The sequence below is a fragment of the Myotis nattereri genome, assembly GCF_964212035.1.
Source record: "Myotis nattereri genome assembly, chromosome: 7".
Taxonomy (NCBI): Eukaryota; Metazoa; Chordata; class Mammalia; order Chiroptera; family Vespertilionidae; genus Myotis; species Myotis nattereri.
In genome coordinates this window covers 85490512-85508790 of record NC_138082.1, presented here as the reverse complement: position 1 = coordinate 85508790, position 18279 = coordinate 85490512, and the positions used below count along the sequence as shown (strand labels likewise).

Sequence of the window (18279 nt, the reverse complement as noted above, 5' to 3'; positions counted from 1 at the left end):
GTATTAACCAAAATGCTATATCTAACATGCAGAGATTTTTTTTTTTAAATATATTTTATTGATTTTTTTACAGAGAGGAGGGGAGAGGGATAGAGAGTTAGAAACATCGATGAGAGAGAAACATCGATCAAATGCCTCCTGCACACTCCCCACTGGGGATGTGCCAGCAACCAAGGTACGTGCCCTTGACCAGAATCGAACCTGGGACCCCTCAGTCCCCAGGCCGACGCTCAATCCACTGAGCCAAACCGGTTAGGGCCAGAGATTTTTTTTTTTAACCCATTATCATTGAAGGGAAAGAACTCTCTGATGCTTAATCTGCTTTTTCAGTTATGTTTATAATTTTTTATTTGCATTTCATTCTGATTTGGAAAGTCCAGATGAATTGTATATTAAAATAAATTTTGTTGCATAAACAGCTATTGGCTTAAAGATGATCACACTGGAACAAAAATTTGACTTTACTTGGGAATTATTTTATCCATTTCAGAAGGAGTACAATAAAAAAACATTAAAATATTTAAAACTCTTTTTCCCCCCCACTTAAAATGAGGTTTCCAATTGGGAGATTGTGATGGTCTCCAAATTAGTAAAATAATATAAAAATGATAAACTTCTATTGTTTTAACTTGTCCTAAATTCAGCTAATATATATATGGAACACAGTTCTACGTGCCAAAAAGGAAACATTTACCAATAATCTGTATAGCCTAAAAAGAAAATTTAGAGTCACAGAATTCTGTTTGGAAGTGAACCTACTACCTATAGAATGTTCCCTGAACATCCTTGACTTAATTAATAACTATCCACATTCACTGCTCAGAAAAATCAATATTTCTTTTTTTGTGTCATTCACTGATTATTACAACTGGCATAATAAAAAAGGTTTATTGCATTTTCTAATTATAAAAGCAATGCATACTCACTGTCATGATCTATACAAAAAGGAATATAGAATTGATAAATATCAGTAATTCCACTACTCAGATAAAACACTGTTAACATTTTAAGCATGTATCTAGACTTTTTAATACACATAATTCACATTTTAAAAAACTGGATCAAATATAAATGTAGAATTGTAATACTCATTTTTTATAATATCTTATGAACATATCTACATACTAGAATAGAGCTACATCATCCTTTTCAATAGCTGCAAAGCAACACATAATGTATTTCACCAGCTCTGATGATGTACATTTGATTTGCCCCTGATTTTTTACTGTTATAAACAATACTACAGTGAACATCCTTGTATATCTTTTGTTCCCTAGCACAACTGTTTCATTAGAGGCCATCCATTGTCAGGTCAAAAGATATATATTTAAGTTGTAATTAAAACCATTTCTTGTGTTCTTCCCTCCCATTCCCCTCTCTAGAGTCAACTTCTTTCAACATCTTAGCTACATCTTTTGTGTTTATCTCAGTAACTCCACATATCTCCCCTATTTGTGTTTTTTTTTAGTTTTCTATGTTAGACATTATCTATCTTACTACTTGATCAGAATTTAACAGCCTTTTATCTCTTCATCTGTAGTCAAAACATATACATAGTTATCATTAAATATATACTAAATAAATAATTTTGGACTATTTTTCTCATCTTTGCCCCCGTCCTTCATATGTATAGTAGATTCAAGAGTAATTTTATACATTGTATCCATGTCCTGTCCCCTATGACCTCAAGACTGTTTTTTTTTTTTTTTCTTTCAAGCTTTTAATGAGAGAAAAAAAATCACATGAAGCCCAGGGCTGGCAAATGCTACCCAGGCTCCAAGAGGGAGTGGCTGTGATTATTACTACTTTAATGAACTGTTCTTGAGAACAAAGGAAATGAGGGAACTTCTAGGTGCCTCAGCTCAAGGCGGGAAAGACTGGTTTAAAAGAGGACATCTGACTCAAACTGGATCTCTGATTGGTTTATTTGCCAGGAGCCTGTAATTTGTACATGCTTAATTGTTTTGGGTTGCTGAGCTGGTAATATATAAATATGGAAGTTACTAGTAGTCATATCCTCCTACCATGTGGACTGAGGACAAAATAACAGTAGCTATACAATTTTAATTTAGCAGAGATTTAGGAGTCATAATTATATCTGAAGGCAGAGTGTGTCTGGTGGTGGTGATATTACAGGACTTGACCTGTCACTAAATACACTATTTTTATTCAGACTAATATATTTGAAGTGGTTTGAGAGATGTTGAAGATTCAGTGTACAAAATGGTTTGCACTGAGAGAAGAATGGGACATTCACATAAGAAATATAGATAAAAAGTAGAGAGTGACTGATGAGTACTTTCTGGAGGTGTAAGGGTGTTCCTGTGCTTGGTTTTATGAGACATCTATGTAGCTCTATGTTAATTTTTTTTGTTCTTGATGAAGCAGTAAAAACAGTTAACTTAATTAATCTCAATCCTTGAATATGCACCTTTTAATATATGACAAAATGAAAACTGCAAATAAAACATTTTTGCATCAAACTGAAGTATGATAGAGTCTAAAGAGAAGCTGTAGTTATGCTGAAAGGGATATTCCATAAGTAAATGTCCTATTATTTGCAACCAACAAAGTCCTTCAAAATCAAAACAACAGGTTATGCTATCCTTAATTAATCTTGACTCTGATCTTCAAACTAACTTTGAGGTAGCTGCAAAACACCAAAAAAGACATAAGTGATCTCTTTCTCTCAAGCTGCTGATTTATATACCTTCCCTAGGGGCAGGGAGACAGTTAAATGATAAAGGGTGCTGACTGAAAAGTCCTTGCAGACCATTTAGGTAAAGTAGGCAACAACATAAATGTAAATTTGAAAGCGATATTTGCTGCATGGAAGAGCAATAAAGCTAATGAAGCCATAATTAATTAAGAGCTGTCCATATTGATGAGCATGAAGTTCATGAGTGCTGAGATAAACAATGGGAACAGGGGAAGTCATCACAATGGGTACCTAAAATATTTTCACCCTTTCTGTTTATAATGTTCATAAAAAGTTTAAAAATTGTCCTTATAAAGAAAAAATAATCACTAGTACTATTTCTATTTAAGTTTTTTTTTAAACATAAGAAGGCAAATGGAATCTAAGTAAACAATTCTAAATGAAAAAACAAGCAAAAAACCCCACACAAAATAAATAAAAAATATACATCCTGTCTACATTTAAAGAAATATGTTTTTTTATTGATTTCAGAAAGTAAGGGAAAGGGAGAGAGATAGAAACATCAATGTTAAGAGAGGATCATTGATCGGCTATCTCCTGCACGCCCCCTACTGGGGATCAAGCCTGCAACCCAAGCATGTGTTCTGACTAGTAATCAAACCGTAACCTCTTGGTTTATAGGTCAACACTCAACCTCTGAACCCCACCAGCTGGGCTCCTGTCTACATTTTGCTGTGTAAGGGGTTATTCTGATAAGATCTATTTACACTTTAGAAGCACTGAAAGTCATACACCAGCTTCTTTGTAAACACAAGGATTTTAAAAACTCTTATAGACAGGGAATAAATAAAAACTAACTTTCCAGCAATTTAAGATAGCCAACCAACAACAGTAGATACTTGACAAATTAAAAGAATGATTATTTCTTTTAACTAATTAAAATAAGTACATATTCTTGAAAATTGGGTTTACTTGGGAGATTAAGATAACTCACAGGTGTTCCTGGTGCTACTCGGGACACGATCACAGGCATCTTCTGATCAAATCCTCCCTTAAAAACAGAGCAAATCAAATATTAGCAAAATAGAAACATCTTAATTTAAAAACTGAGTACAATAGAAATTTTAGATTACCTTTACATTGAATCCAAATCTTCCATTTTCGTCAGGTTTCATTCTGATTAGAACAAGATGATCATGTGGAATACCACCATTAGGCTTAAAAAGACAAATATAAATAACTTGTAATTTTCTTTACTTACATACACATTAAGTATGCTTTTTTGTATGTTGACATTATCTATAGTATATAAAGAATCACAATTTAAATTAAAATGTTAACTCAGAAAAGTACATTTTGAATAACAGGACTTAGGGAATGGCGTGTTACCCCAACTAGATTTATTTTCTCATACTTTTGTGCCACCGCATGCTAGACTTTAAGTGCCGAGACAGGAGCTTTATCAATTATTATTTTTAAATTAATTCTTAGAGAGAGAGGAAGAGGGAGAAAGAGAGAAACATCAATTTGTTTTTCCACTTATTTATGCATTTATTGGTTGATTTTGTATGTGTCCTGACTGGGGATTGAACCTGCAACCCTGGTGTATCAGGACGATGCTCTAACCCACTGAGCTATCTGGCCAGGGCTTACCAGTTAATTTTAATTCATTAATTGCAATATCTCTATAACCTGGCTTAAAGCTTTGCATGCAGCAAGTGCTCATAGTGTTACATGAATTCATGTTACTCCCTCTACTTTTAAAAAACAGCCTTATTGAAATATAATTCACATACTATAGACTTTACCCAATCAAGGTGCATAATTCGATAATTTTTCTATCACAGAGTTGTACAAACATCACTACAATTTTATTTTAGAACATTTTCATCACCCCCAAAATAAATCCTGTATCCATTAGCAGTCATTCCCCAACCCTTCACCCCATTCCCTAAGTCCTATTCAACTACAAATCTACTTTCTGTCTCTATAGATGTAATTATTCTGGACATTTCACTTATTTAAAATTATATAATATACTAGAGGCCCGGTGCTCAAAAATTTGTGCACTCGGAGGGGTCCCTCAGCCTGGCCTGTGCCCTCTCGCAGTCTGGGACCCTCGGGGGATATCCACTTGCTGGCTTAGACCTGTTCCCTGGGGACTGGGCCTAAGCTGGCAGTCAGACATCCCTCTGGCAGTCTGGGAACCCTCGGGGGATGTCCACTTGGCAGTGGGGAGCAGGCCTAATCTGCAGTCGGACATCCTTAGCACTGCTGAGGAGGTGGGAGAGGCTCCCATCACCACTGCTGTGCTGGCAGCCATCAGCCTGGCTTGTGGCTGAGCAGAGCTCCCCCTGTGGGAGTGCAATGACCACCAGGGGGCACCTCCTGTATTGAGTGTCTGCCCCCTGGTGGTCAGTGTGTGTCATAGTGACCAGTCGTTCTGCTGTTAGGGTCAATTTGCATATTACCTTTTTATTATATAGAATAGAGGCCTGGTGCACGAGTGGGGGTCGGCTGGTTTGCCCTGAAGGGTGTCCCGGATTAGGTTGGGGGTCACGCTGGGGTTCCTTGCCAGCCTAGGTGAGGAGCTGAGGGCTGTTTTCAGACTGGCCACACCGCCTTCAGGGTGGGGGTCCCTACTGGGGTGCCTGGCCAGCCTGGGTGAGGGGCTGATGGCCGTTGTCAGGCTGGCCACTATCCCGGCGACCCAAGCTCCCAACCTCTTTTTTTTTTTCTTTCTGGGATTTATTTATCTTCTAAAATTGAAACTTTGTAGCCTTGAGTGGAGCCCAGGTCAGCTGGAAGCCTGGGCTCCCGGCCCCTCCTTGGGCAGAGGCCACCGCTGGCTGGAAGCAGGTATCTGGGATTTATTTATCTTCCATAATTGAAACTTTGTAGCCTTGAGCGGAGCCCAGGGCTGGCCAGGGCAGGCGGGAAGCTTGGCTTCCTCCATCGCCGGGGGCAACCCAAGCCTCCTGCTCACTCCAGCTCCGAGGCCACCGCCATCATAGTTGGGTTAATTTGCATACCTGCGCCTGATTGGCTTGTGGGCGTGGCTTGAGCGTAGTGGAGGGATGGTTAATTTGCATGTTTCCCTTTTATTATATAGGACTAGAGGCCCGGTGCACAAAAATTTGTGCACTCGGGGGGGGGGGGGTGGTCCCTCAGCCCGGCCTGTGCCCTCTCGCAGTCTGGGACCCCTCGGGAAATAACGACCTGCTGGCTTAGGCCTGCTCCGGGTGGCAGAGGGCAGGCCCAATCCCTAGGTGCAGCCCCTGGTTGGGCTCAAAGCAGGGCCGATCGGGGAATTGGGGCGCCGCCCCCTGTCATGCACAGAGCAGGGTGGATCGGGAGGTTGCGATGCCACCCTCAGTCACGCTCAGGGTAGGGCTGATTGGGGGGTTGGAGCACCGTCCCGTCACACTCAAGGCAGGGTCAATGGGGAGGTTGCGGCGCCACCCCCTGTCACGCACAGAGCAGAGCCGATCAGGGGGTTGGGGAGCTGCTCCCTGTCACGCACAGAGCTGCAGAGCAATCAGGGGGTTGGGGCGCCTTCCCCTGTCATGAACAGAGCAGGGCGGATAGGGAGGTTGTGGCCCTGCCCCCTGTAACACACAGAGCCGCAGGGCGATCAGGGGGTTTGGACGCTGCCCCCTGTCAGGCACAGAGCAGGGCCAATCAGGGGGCTGGGGTGCCGCCTTCTGTCACACACAGAGCAGGGCCCGTGGGGGGGGGGGGGCGGGGCGTTGGAGCACCGCACCATGTCACACACACAGAGCCGCAGGGCGATCAGGGGGTTGGGGAGCTCCCCTCTATCAGGCACAGAGCGGGGCTAATCAGGGGGTTGGGGCACCGCACCGTCACACACAGAGCAGAGCGGATAGGGAGGTTGTGGCCCCGCCGCCTGTCACACACAGAGCCGCAGGGCAATCGGGGGTTTGGGCGCTGCCCCCTGTCACGTTGATCCTGGTGTTGGGAGGCCTCGTGGCTCTGCTGATCCTGGTGCTGGGAGGCATATTACCCTTTTACTATATAGGATAGAGGTCTGGTGCATGGGTGGGGGCCGGCTGGTTTGCCCTGAAGGGTGTCCTGGATCAGGGTGGGGGTCCCCACTGGGGTGCCTGGCCAGCCTGGGTGAGGGGATGATGGCTGTTTGCAGCTGGTCACACACCCTTCAGGGTGGGGTCCCCACTGGGGTGCCTGGCTAGTCTGGGTGAGGGGCTGAGTGCTGTTTTCAGGCTGGCGGGTGACTGAAGCTCCCAACTGCTCCTTTTATTCTTTTCTTTTTTTATTCTGGGCCAGCTTTAGCTCTGGCTCCAGCTCTGAGGCCTCTGCTGCTGAAAGCAGGTATCTGGTTTGTTTGTGTTCTATAATCAAAACACTGTATCAACTCCAGCTCTGAGATCCTGGCTCGTTGAAAGCAGGTTTCTGGGGTTTTGTTTAGCTTCTATATTTGTAACTATGTTTCAAACTGCAAGCTCAGAGGCCAGCAAGGCAGGCAGGGGAACGTTGGTTTCCTCCGTCACTGAAGCAAGCAAGCCTCATGTTAGTTTCAAGCTGCCTGGCTGCCGGCCGCCATTGTGGCTGGCAGTTAATTTGCATATCGCCCTGATTAGCCAATGGGAAGGGTAGCAGACGTACGCTAATTACCATGTTTCTCTTTTATTAGATAGGATGGTTATTTGTTACTGGCTTCTTTCACTTATCATGTTTTATGCCTGCTCTTTGAGGGTAAGTATCTGGCTAATTCTTACTTATCCTTCAAGTCACAGTTCAGAGATGATCACTTCTGGGAAGTCTTTCCTTAACCCCACAGCTGCATTAGTTATTTATATATACTTGTAAATTCTCTATAATCACTTCTAATTATAAACTTTATATTGCCTTCAAATTGTCTTCCTACTTGCTTGCTCTAGATCCCATCCTCTCTTCCATACTCAAGAATATTGCTATAGCAATTCTTTACCCTCCTGCCTTATCCATTTCCCTCATCCTCTTGGAAATACTCTTATTTCTCCCATTAAAACAACAACAACTCCTCTCCTCTGGACTCCACTTCCCCATCTAGCTACTGCCCTTTCTTTCCTTCCTCTTACTGCTAAACTTTTGTTTTGTTGTTGTTGATTACCACCCACGCACCCACCCTCCCCCACCTTCTCTCTGAGATTCCCCACTCTGTTCCATGTCTCTGGGTCCATTCTGTTCATCAGTTTATTTTGTTACTTAGATTCCACATCTGAGTGAGATCATGTGATACTTGTCTTTCTCTAAACTTCTTGAAAGAGTGTTCCCATTTGCTGTCCTTCTCACTCCATCCTAGAGTCTGGTTTTCATCCCTAGCACTTCACTAAAACTGTTCCCATTACGGTCACCAGAGGTTTTCACATTGTTCCAGTGTTCAATTCTCAGTCCTCATCTTACTTGACTTACCAGTAGCATTTGACAAAGTTGATTATTCTCTCTGTGACTTTATTCCCACAAGTCAGTTGACTACCTTTCTATCTGCGTCTCCTCAGTCTCAGTTGCTGGTTGTTTTTTTTTCTTATCTCCCTACTGTTTAGAATTTAGAGGGCCAAAGCTCAATTTCTAGAATCTCTTATTTAGAAATCTATACACAACACACCTCCTTGGTGATTTCTTCCTACCTCATGGTTTAACATATTGTCTATAGACCATCAGTTTTCAATGTCACAACTCCAGCTTGAACCTCAAATCCAGAATCCCATCTCCAAATGGATTTCTGATAGACATCTCAAACTTAGCATGTCCAAAACTGAGCTCCTGATATTCCACCCATACCTGCTCTACTTGTAGTCTTTCAGACCTTAGTAAATGGAAACTTCACCTTTCTAGTTGTTCAGGGCAAAAACCTTGCTTCTATCCTTCATCTCTCTTTCTCTAGTACACCCCATCTAATCCATCAGCATATTATGTTAGTTTTACTCTAAAAATATATCCAGAATAAAGTCATGTCTTATTCCTTCTGTGGCTACCATTACTTGCTTGGAATACTTCAATATGTTATAACAACTATCTCTACTACCCTGCTCTCAGGCTATTTTCAATAGAACAGCTAGAGCGAAACAGGTCACATTACGCTACTTCTCTCCTCAGATCTGTATGTGCATTTGCTTCCTACCTCACTCAGGGTTTAAAACAAAGTCTTTATAAGACAAGGCTTTCAGGATCTGACCCTGTCCTGTACCCATTTCCTCCTCATTTGCTGACTTTGCTCTAGCCACACTGACTTCCTTGATTGTATCAGTCATATCCCTGCCTTTGTACCTACCATTCCCTCAACTTATCTAAATGGCTTATCACTAAGTTCATTCCTGGCTATATTATCTAAAATTGTAACACTCTTGAAATTCCCTATGCCTCTGGCTTTATGTTTCGCCCTAGGATTTATACTATCTAATATGCTATAGACTTAAATTACGTGCCTTGTTTACTATTTGTCTCACCCTAATACCCAGAATGTAAGTTTCTTGAAGGCAAGGTGGTTTTTTTTTTTAATTCCATAAAATCCTCAAACCCACAACAATGCATGGCATACAGTAGCTACTCAATAAAGAAATGAATGAAAAAACTAACTACACTGTAGATTGTTTAATAGCAGGGACCATGTCTTACCTGTCTCTGTATTCCTACTACCTACCGAAGTACCTTAGCACACAGAAAGATCTCAATAACTATGAACCAATGAATGAATAAATGATACAAAAGACTCACCACAGAGGTAACACTAAAGTTGCCATTTTTGGTAAGGATTCTTCTTTCTTTTTGATGTGTCTATGGTGGTGGGACAACAATAAGTGTGGGAGACTAGAGTGAGTGAGTGCCTCTTGCCTTTCAACTTGAGATAACGTGGGAGGGCCATAGGTGGAAAAACGAGAGGGCCATGTGTTCAATGGCTACCAGAAATTTCTGGCAGTGCCAAACCTGCTGTGGACCCTTTTCTCCCTGCATCTTATTTTATTTCCTGATGTCCCTATTAAGTTTCCTGAAATATACCCATACTTTGTCTGTCCTTATCCATCTCATGAACACTGTGTATCCTTAAAATTTATTGATAATCTCACTTTTGCTTTAATCTCTCATCTATCTACAAAAGCAATAAAAATTTGTAAATCAGGGGATTTTAACAATTTATCATTTGTTGTGGTAAAAACATGTTCTCTAAGGCAAAAGTACCAACATAATCCATATATATAGTCAAAAGGTTGATGAAAATGATAGTCTCTGCACTCAGTGAATTATAATCAAGTTAATGATATTTAATGGACTATTAGCATTTGTTCTAGAAATGTGTTTTACAAGACTAAAATCAACATATATTTATTAAAAATTAATGTCTAGAGCAGGGGTAGGCAAACTTTTTGACTAGAGGGCCACAATGGGTTCTTAAACTGGACCGGAGGGCCGGAACAAAAGCATGGATGGAATGTTTGTGTGAACTAATATAAATTCAAAGTAAACATCATTACATGAAAGGGTATGGTCTTTTTTTTTTTTTAGTTTTATTCATTTCAAATGGGCTGTAGTTTGCCCACGGCTGGTCTAGAGTAATGAGCATTTTATAAATGATGATAAAAGGAAATTCCAGTTAGGTTATATCATGTCATAATTTATGAGCAAACATATGATAAAAAAGAGAAAATGCTACAAAACATGCCACTGTACAAAAATAACTTCATTTATAATTTTAAAATTTCAAAGAAATATGAGAATATTTGAAGCTACTTACAGTAGATTTTTCAGGGGAAGATGGAACATCAAATGCCTCGTTAATATGGTTTTCCAGATCTTGTTGCGAATATGAATAATACATCTGGTTCCAGCTGTTTTTCTTCGATTGTTTGGGCGGTAAAGCTGGAGGCTGCCCATCCCCAGGGGTCTCTTGTGATCTAGATAGGAAAAAGGAAAAGAATGAATTGTTACTAAAAGCTAGAGTCAAGCAACTCAGATATTTACGATGTCTAGTAAGAGACAAGCTTTAGCCCTGACCTGTTTGGCTCAGTGGATAGAGCATCGGCCTGCAGACTCTAAGGTCCCAGGTTCGATTCCAGTCAAGGGCATGTACTTTGGTTGCGGGCACATCCCCAGTAGGAGGTGTGCAGGAGGCAGCTGATCGATGTTTCTCTCTCTTTATCCCTTTCCCTTCCTCTCTGTAAAAAATCAATAAAATACATTTTAAAAAAAACAACAAGCTTTAAATACCATATTGATTTGCAAATGCCACTGTTTAATGAAATATTTTTACGGTTGAAGTTTAAATAGCATATTTAATTTCCTACTTCATCAAATCTGTAATCAATACTACATATAATAAAATCTATGTCAAGGGTATCCACGTGAAGATGTTTATTAATCTACTCTAACAGTGTATATACCTTTCCAAAAACCTTTTTAAAAAAGTTTTCAGTGCAGTCATACGAATAGCCAGGGAACAAGGCAGGCAAAGAGAAATAAGAACTGAGAGGTGAGCCATTCCACAGGTAAAACAACTGGTAGTCTAGAGAAGTTAAGTGGCCCAATTTATTTAGAAATAAAACACAATTAATGAAAGTAATGAACTCAATGCTGCAACCAGGATTAGAATCTGATTAAAAATGCTGAGATCACCAAAAAGACAAAACTGAATGAGACCTTGTTAGAGCATATAACTTAAGGGGAAAAAGCGAAAATCCAATTAACATTAGAGAACATAAGCCACAGTCTGTAACAGGAGGTACTGATAAAAAAAAAAGAAAAGCTAGGTATAATAGGGGAAGTGTCAAGGTAAAAAATTGTAGCTTTTGAGAATAGAGAACAGATGATGGTTGCCAGAGGTGAGAGGGGCTTGGGTACTGGGTGAAAAAGGTGAAGGGAATAGAAAGTACAAATTGGTAGTTACAAAATAGTCAAGGGAATGTAAAGTACAGCAAAGGGAATATAGTCAATAATATTGTAATAACTATATATTGTGCCAGGTGGGTACTGAAAATATTGGGGGAAACACTTTGTAAAATATGTGATTTGTCTAACTACAATGCTGTATACCTGGAACTAATTCAAATAATATTGAATGTAAACTGTAATTGAGACACAAAATAATAAAAGTGCAAGTACAGAGTATGTTAACATTACTTGTGAATTTCTCACAAAGACCAGAAGGGGGAGCCAGTGGTTCAACTTGTATGCTAGAAGGCATGCATCCAGGAAGCTGTGGAGTTGAGGAGACGAGGCAAGGGAAAAATGGTCCTTGATAAGAGCACTGACCATCGCTGGGCTTATTATTTATCTCTGAGATGGCAGGAGGTCCTTTGGGGAGAATAAAATAATTACCGTCCATTGCTTAAGGACAGATAAGAAGTTAATAGCTGCTGTAATACTCAGGCATGTATTTTACTCAGTTTCTGTTTATTTTTGTTGACTAACAACATATGCCTAAGATACAAGTTATAAGGCCTTGAGGAAGTAGAACGGTATTCGATTATATTGCTGTTCAAAAATCATTCTTCACCCTTCCCATTTGACATTAAGCTTGGCTGTATGACCTGCTCTGGCCAATAAAATATGAATAGAAGTGGTATGCTTCTCCTTTTGAAAGGGAGCTTTAAGAAACGGTTCTGGACTCATTATGCTTCTCTTTTTCTTCAGCCATGATCAGCCACGTCCCAAACAGGGGCTGGAGTCAGTCTGGGTCCTGGAATAAAAAAGACATGGGTCGAGGCATAGTCGATCCATGATGTACATATGGTATAAGAAAAAAATAATCTGTGTTGCCAGTCACTGTAAGCGGGGGTAATTTGCTACAGCACGGCATACTTTAGCTCAACAACTAATACACAGATTACTGCCGCAGTGGCCCTTAGATACATATGCTCTCCCTTGGTAGAGAAGCTGTGAACTTAGAGGCTCCCTGCTAAATATCTGGTGACTATTGGTAGGGAACTAAAAATCTGATTAGTGCCAAGGAAGTCAGAGGGATTAATAATGAATGGTGTAACTTTATGTCCTCCAGGGAGGGTTCCCTAATGAGAATCATACTCCTTCTGAAATTGAATAAGCCATTGTAAAATATAATAATTAAGTAGGTAAACAAGAATGCCCACTCAGTCTAACTTTCTACATAGAAGTCTGCAGAGCATAAAATGCTCTCAATTCTGATAAACCTATAATACTGCATCAGAGAATATACCTCTCCTTTTTAGCAAAAGCTTCCTTGAGGTCTATCTTGATGGCCAGGGATTCCAGGTACTAAACATACTAGTTTTTATTCTATTAGTTTCAACTGCTAAGAAACCATGCCTCTAAGGTTCAATACAATCTAATGCTGTGAGTCCAAAAAAAATGTTCCCACAGATTAGAATACAGACATGAATGCCGTGCTACAAGGGATTAAGAAAGATGAAGATGGACATCTCTTGGCGGAGCCTCACAGATGTGACATTTCTAAAAAGCAGTTGATTAAAAGCCTCCAAGACTTAAAAAAAAAACAACCCAGAAGTTCCTGGATTCCACATATTTCGATCGGTAGGTCTCATTATTCCTTACTTAGGCAAGGTGAAGAGAAACTTTTCCTAATTTTGTATTCAGCTGTCATACTCAAGAAGCATTTAGCTTCAAACTAAAAGTCTGTAGGGAAGAGTGTAAGGGCCGAGATCAGATAGGAATGGAGTCAGAGCGACTTTCTTTATCCTTTGTCCACTAATAGTCTAAACATAGTGCCAAAATATGCTACAAACTGATGCCCGATCTGTAGAGTAACTGCTCAGTGAGCCAAACCTGGTGCGTCTGGGCCTAACAATGGCGATGCTCAGTTACAAGAGAGGGACAGCACCGGCATTACAGGACATTTTGCTAAAACCACTGAATCTGCATTTCCGGGGTAAGATAAGGCAAATATGGCAAAATAAGCTTGAGAAGTGATTTTTATTATGTACTTCTGAATAGAAATCACTGTCTTAGGATAGTGGCCGCAAATTTGCAGATTGTGAAACAATTTTAGTCAACATACATTTGGCTCATTCACTGCTTTTGTAAAATGTGAGTTAATTGACATTAAAAATTACATGCAAATATGGATTTCCAGAACGAAAAGTTTGGAAGTTCTGGGAAGAATGGACCTAAATTATAGGTTGTCAACCACTGGACAAAGCCAAGGGGTAGCTGCTGCCATTAAATGGGTCATGGGCATTCAAGACCACATAAATCTCACCCTGTGTTACTTGCCAGACTCCAGTGGGTATTTGAGTATAACTCTCCTTTAAGCATTCCTAGCTGCAGGAAGGCAACAATAGGAAGAGAACACAAGCATACAGGTTTAGGTTGGCATTTAAGCCAAATTCTGAAGAAAAGGTGAAGAGAATGGAGTGTAGACAGAGCATCAGCCAAGGTGTAACAGAGGAAAGAACATAATTTTGGGTTTCAGAACATGGGCTATCTACCTTCCTTTATGGTTTTGTGTAACTTTCTTTTTAAAATAACTTCTCAGAGGATGGTAGACAGGTTCTTGACATGCATGGTTGCTATTAGGGCTAAGAAGCTTGGGGAAGCTTCTACAAACTATTTGCTCTCCCAGTAACTGCTTTCCCTTTCTACCTTTCCACTTCAATAACCAAACTATCTCTCTACCTACATACCTGTTTACCTACATACCTATTTACTTACCTACCTAAAATACAGTCTCTAAAAGTAATTAAGGATGCCAACATAGACTACTGAAATTCGTATTTTGGACAAAGGTTACCAATTATATTTTAAAGACATACTCCAAAAGTATTAACTCAATTTATGATAACTTCCTTCTACATATCTAATGTACAGGTGTCATATACTCACTCAGTTATATACAAACATGACTTTCATAGGTAAACCATGCATTATAAATATAAATTATAATATGTTTAAATACTGTCATGAATCAGGCCAGTTCTAAAAAAATATATACCATTTCTAGGCCAAAAGAATCCACACCCCAAAATCAAAAGCAAAACCAAACAAAAAAAACCCTGCTAAGTATAACAGAATGAACAGACATCATATACATGGTAAAAACATCCAAGCAGCATAGTGGAAGATAGCCTCACTAGAAATAACAGCTGGCACCCTGAAAGAAGGGACCTATAACTTAACAAGAAGGCCAGCATTCACTATCAGGCGTCTTGGACAGGACTAGGGAAATAGAAACCAAAGAGAAAGGTTGGGATCAGAGGTGTGGCTGGAGTCTTACAAGTAGAGATAATTATTTGGCTTTAAAGTGAGAGTTGGAAAAGATCTAATAGGAAGAATATAGAAAAAAAATGATACTTATAGATAGAAAAATTACAAGATAAACACTAAAAATTGTGAATTAAAAATATGCTAAAGGTTTAACTGTACATACATACCTTTCATAGAAGCATAAAGTTTATTCTAATTTAAGATTAGAAAACAAACAAAAACCAGATTCTTGGTAGACACTAATATAAACTTACCAGGAATAACAGCTCCCTTTAAAACTCTTATTTTCTAGGGTACATACCAGGAGCTCATATCCTATTCAACTATAATCACCAGTGTCACCCCAGTCTTCACTGGGCCTTTAACCCTACTATAAATAAAATACAGATAAAATTCTGGTTCAAAATTCAGACTTTCTCAATACTGGCTAATTTATAGTGACATTCAGAGTATTTCAAAGTAAACAACATTTCATGCGTTGGTGGTATAGTGGTGAGCATAGCTGCCTTCCAAAGTAAACACCATTTCAGACTGATTGCTAATGAGGTCCCAGAACTGAGATTCAGGGGTTCAACCAAATTCCAAGTCCCTGACCTTAGCTGCCAAATGCCAGTAGTGGAGACTTGCCAGAGATGGAGGGCAGGTAAGTATACTGCGACCTGCAATTAGTCTTGTCATAAGTACAACATCTAAGATAGTGCATCTTCTAAGTCCCTAGGGCTTGATACCTCCTTCCATCCACACCCTCTTTGGTTCTTTTATTTCCTTACCCTAGAGCAGCCTAATATTAGCAGATCCATAGTATACTGCTAGATGTAATCAAGATTGGCATGGGAATTGGGCTAAGCTGAGTCTGGAGATGAAGTTATCTGTACTAACAGCTCAGAGGAGCAGAGGGAAGGCAAATCTTTGAAGACTAAGCAGAAGAACTGAAGAGGTACAAACAAAGCTGTGGTGACTCATTAGATAAGACTAGAATGGGACAGGCCAGAAGAAAAATGGCTTAGGGAAATGGATTTAATACTTGAAGATTATGAAGTCTGCATAGAATTTCTCATGATTAGGGACCTAAGGACAAAGTTGAGAATTTAGGGGATTCATCATTGTGCTCAATCAGACATCCATACTTCAAACATGCCAACAGATGAATGGTTGACAAATACTTAAAGCTACCAGTATAAATCCCCCAAAATATTAACTGAAAAAGTTATATAATTATTATAGTTAATATCTAACAAGCATTTTTTTTCTCTGCTGAACTATGCATCTCATTAAATGTTTATAGCAATTCTATGAGGTAGTTATAATCATCTTGTTTTTATAGGTGTGGAGATTGAGGCTTACAGAGATAAAATAATTATCCTAAGGTCACATAATTAGAAGTGGTAGAACCAAGTTTGAAACCCAGTCTGAATTCAAACCCTGTGCTCTTTTTCTTAAATATTATTTTTTAATTGATTTTTTTAGAGAGAGGAAGGTAGAGAGAGATAGATAGATAGATTTGTTGTTCTACTTATTTATGTATTCCTGATTGATCCTTGTATGTGGCCTCACCAGGGATAGAACCCACAACCTTCTGGCCCTTTAAATACAGTTCCTCATATTGTGACCCAACCATAAAATTATTTTCGTTGCTACTTCATAACTGTAATGTTGCTACTGTTATGAATCATAATGTAAATATCTGATATGCAGGATGGTCTTAGGTGACCCCTGTGAAAGGGTCGTTCGACCGCCAAAGGGGTCGCGACCCACAGGTTGAGAACCGCTGTTATATTGGGATGACACTCTAACCAACTGAGCTACCCAGCCAGTGCCATGGTGCTTTTTACATTATGTTATATTGTACCTCAAAGAAAACAACTGCAAAAAGCAGGAGCAAAGTTGTTTTATTTTATTTTTATTATTTATTTTTTAAATTAAATTTATTAGGATTACATTGGTTAACCAGATCCTATAGGTTTGAGAGAACATTTCTTTGATACATGATCTGTGTGCCCACCATCTACAGTCAAATTGTTTTCCGTCATCATACATTTGGCCCCCTTTTCCTTTTACTATCCCCCACCCCTTCCCTCTGGTAACCACCATACTGTTGTCTGTGTCTATGAGTTTCAGTTTTATAAGCAAAGTTATTTTAAATCAGGGGTTTCCAAATATTTTGTAGCAGTGAACTCTTTTATTCAAATAAAGTGTTTCAAATGAAAAGCCAACTTAAACAACAGCGAAAGCTAAGCAATCCTCTTACAGTATCTGAGGCCTCAACAGACCTATATTTTTTTCATTTCATTTTGGTTATAAGTGGAAATACTGTTATATTTAAATTCTAATACAAACTATTTATATTTAAATGAACGAATTGCAAGATCAGTAGAGACCAGGAAAGCATCCTTATTTATTTTAATTAATAATATATTTCTAACTCAATAATTTTAATATATTCAAACCAATAATTTGCCTAAAATAATCCAAAGATGGGGTGGAAACCAGGGTTCAAAACATACACCGTTCAAAATTTACACACATAAAAAATTTTGTGGACAAATTACTACCTGTGTTAACTTTTGGATGCTTAGAAAAAACAAAGGGGAGGATGGAAATCTACAGCTGACCCTTAAACAATATGGGGGGTTGGGCACTGACTCCTGCACAGTGGAAAATCCATGTGTAACTTTTGACTTCCCCAAAATTTCAGCTATCCCTTGGTATACACAGGGGATTGGTTCTAGGACCCCCGCAGATACCAAAATCCACAGATGTTCAGTCCCTTATATAAAACTAGAGGCCCAGTGTATGAAATTCGTGCATGGGGGCGAGGGGGGGGGGTTGTCCCCTCAGCCCAGCGTGCACCCTCTCCAATCTGGGACATCCCTCTCACAATCCTGGACTGCTGGCTCCTAATCGCTCACCTGCCTGCCTGGTCACCCCTAACTGGCCCCCGCTGCTGGCCAGGTCGCCCGGAACAGCCTGCTTCCTGCCAGCCTGGTCGCTCCTAAGTGGCCCCCTCTGCTGGCCTGGTCGCCCCTCACTGCACCCACCTCGTCCCCCTCCCCCCGGCCTAGTCACCCCTCACTGACCTGCTGCCAACCTAGTCGCCCCCAAGTGCCCCCTGCCGCCAGCCTGGTCACCCCATGCAGCCTGCTGTTCAGTAGTTTGGTCGTCCCTCACTAACCCCCCTGTCAGCCTGGTGATAGGTATGAGTGTTAATTTGCATATTACCACTTTATTATATAGGACTAGAGGCCTGGTGCACAAAATTCATGCACAGGGTGGTGGTGGGAGTCCCTCAGCCCGGTCTGCACCCTTTCGCAATCAGGGACCACTCAGGAGATGTCTGACTGCCAGTTTAGGCCTGATCCCTAGAACTGCAGTGATGGGGCCTAAAACGGCAGTTGGACATCCCTCTTGCA

General features: G+C 40.2%; 1 protein-coding gene across 1 annotated transcript in view; it reads right to left on the bottom strand.

Annotated features, from left to right (window-relative positions):
* PTPN4 (protein tyrosine phosphatase non-receptor type 4) overlaps window positions 1–18279 on the bottom strand; it is a 215620-nt gene that overhangs the window by 42585 nt on the left and 154756 nt on the right. The window contains exons 17-19 of the mRNA XM_081095457.1: window positions 10410–10569; window positions 3793–3876; window positions 3654–3710 (exon numbers count right to left, since the gene is read on the bottom strand). Coding sequence (XP_080951583.1) covers window positions 3654–3710; window positions 3793–3876; window positions 10410–10569 — 301 coding nt within the window. The remainder of the gene's footprint in view (window positions 1–3653; window positions 3711–3792; window positions 3877–10409; window positions 10570–18279) is intronic.